At 57.8% G+C, this 723-nt stretch overlaps 1 protein-coding gene across 1 annotated transcript in view; it reads right to left on the reverse strand.

Annotated features, from left to right (window-relative positions):
* MACO1 (macoilin 1) overlaps positions 1 to 692 on the reverse strand; it is a 32,164-nt gene extending 31,472 nt beyond the window's left edge. The window contains exon 1 of the mRNA XM_035904021.1: positions 505 to 692. Within this exon, the coding sequence (XP_035759914.1) occupies positions 505 to 692 (188 nt within the window). The remainder of the gene's footprint in view (positions 1 to 504) is intronic.
* Between the last annotated feature and the right edge of the window lie 31 nt (positions 693 to 723).

Consider the following 723-nt stretch of genomic DNA (forward strand, 5'->3'; position numbering starts at 1 on the left):
ACGCTCGACCAATCGACAGCGGGGAAAGGCGGACGGACGGACGAGGAGGCCCATCACGGCATCAGAAAGTTGGTCCCGCCCCACGGCGGTCGGGTGGCCCGCCCACGCCCTTAATTGACGGCCGCGAGAGCTCGTCAAAGAGAAGGATTCGTGAATTGATGGCTTATGGGCCAATCCCTGAGTAGGTTTTGTTCTTCTCCCGCCTACTGTCCTTCTGCGCTGGTTCCCGCCCCGTGTTGTGATCGACAGCAAGATTGCCCAATAGATGAGACAAATAAAAATAAAAGGACAGCTCAGCTATCCATTTGGAAACGGAAGAAGGTGGGCTCAATTTCCTCTGTCACCGTAGGGCTGAAGCACCGCCCCTCACACTTGACTGACAACCTCGCTGGCAAATAGACTGTTGGGAAAGGGAAAGCCAAGCCTCAGGGTGCAAGGGTAAGAGGAGGCAGCTCGTTGCGGGCTGTGCTTCCCGCACAGCGCGGCCCTGTCCTGACGGCTTACCTGAGAAAAAAAATACCCTCAGAGTGACTGACGGATTCTTCCAGCCAATAAAGGACGCATACAACAAAGTGACAAGCGATTGGTCCAATCGCGAGGCAGGAAGCCGGGGGGGCGGGGCGACTCGGCCTCTCTTTCCCCGACCCGCCCAAAGACGGACGGTGGCTGGAGATGGGCCAATCAGAGGCCATGAGGGAAGGCAGACTCCGGCCAATGGGAGGC

This window comes from Egretta garzetta, unplaced genomic scaffold (assembly GCF_000687185.1).
Source record: "Egretta garzetta isolate BGI_Z169 unplaced genomic scaffold, ASM68718v1 scaffold101, whole genome shotgun sequence".
Lineage (NCBI taxonomy): Eukaryota > Metazoa > Chordata > Aves > Pelecaniformes > Ardeidae > Egretta > Egretta garzetta.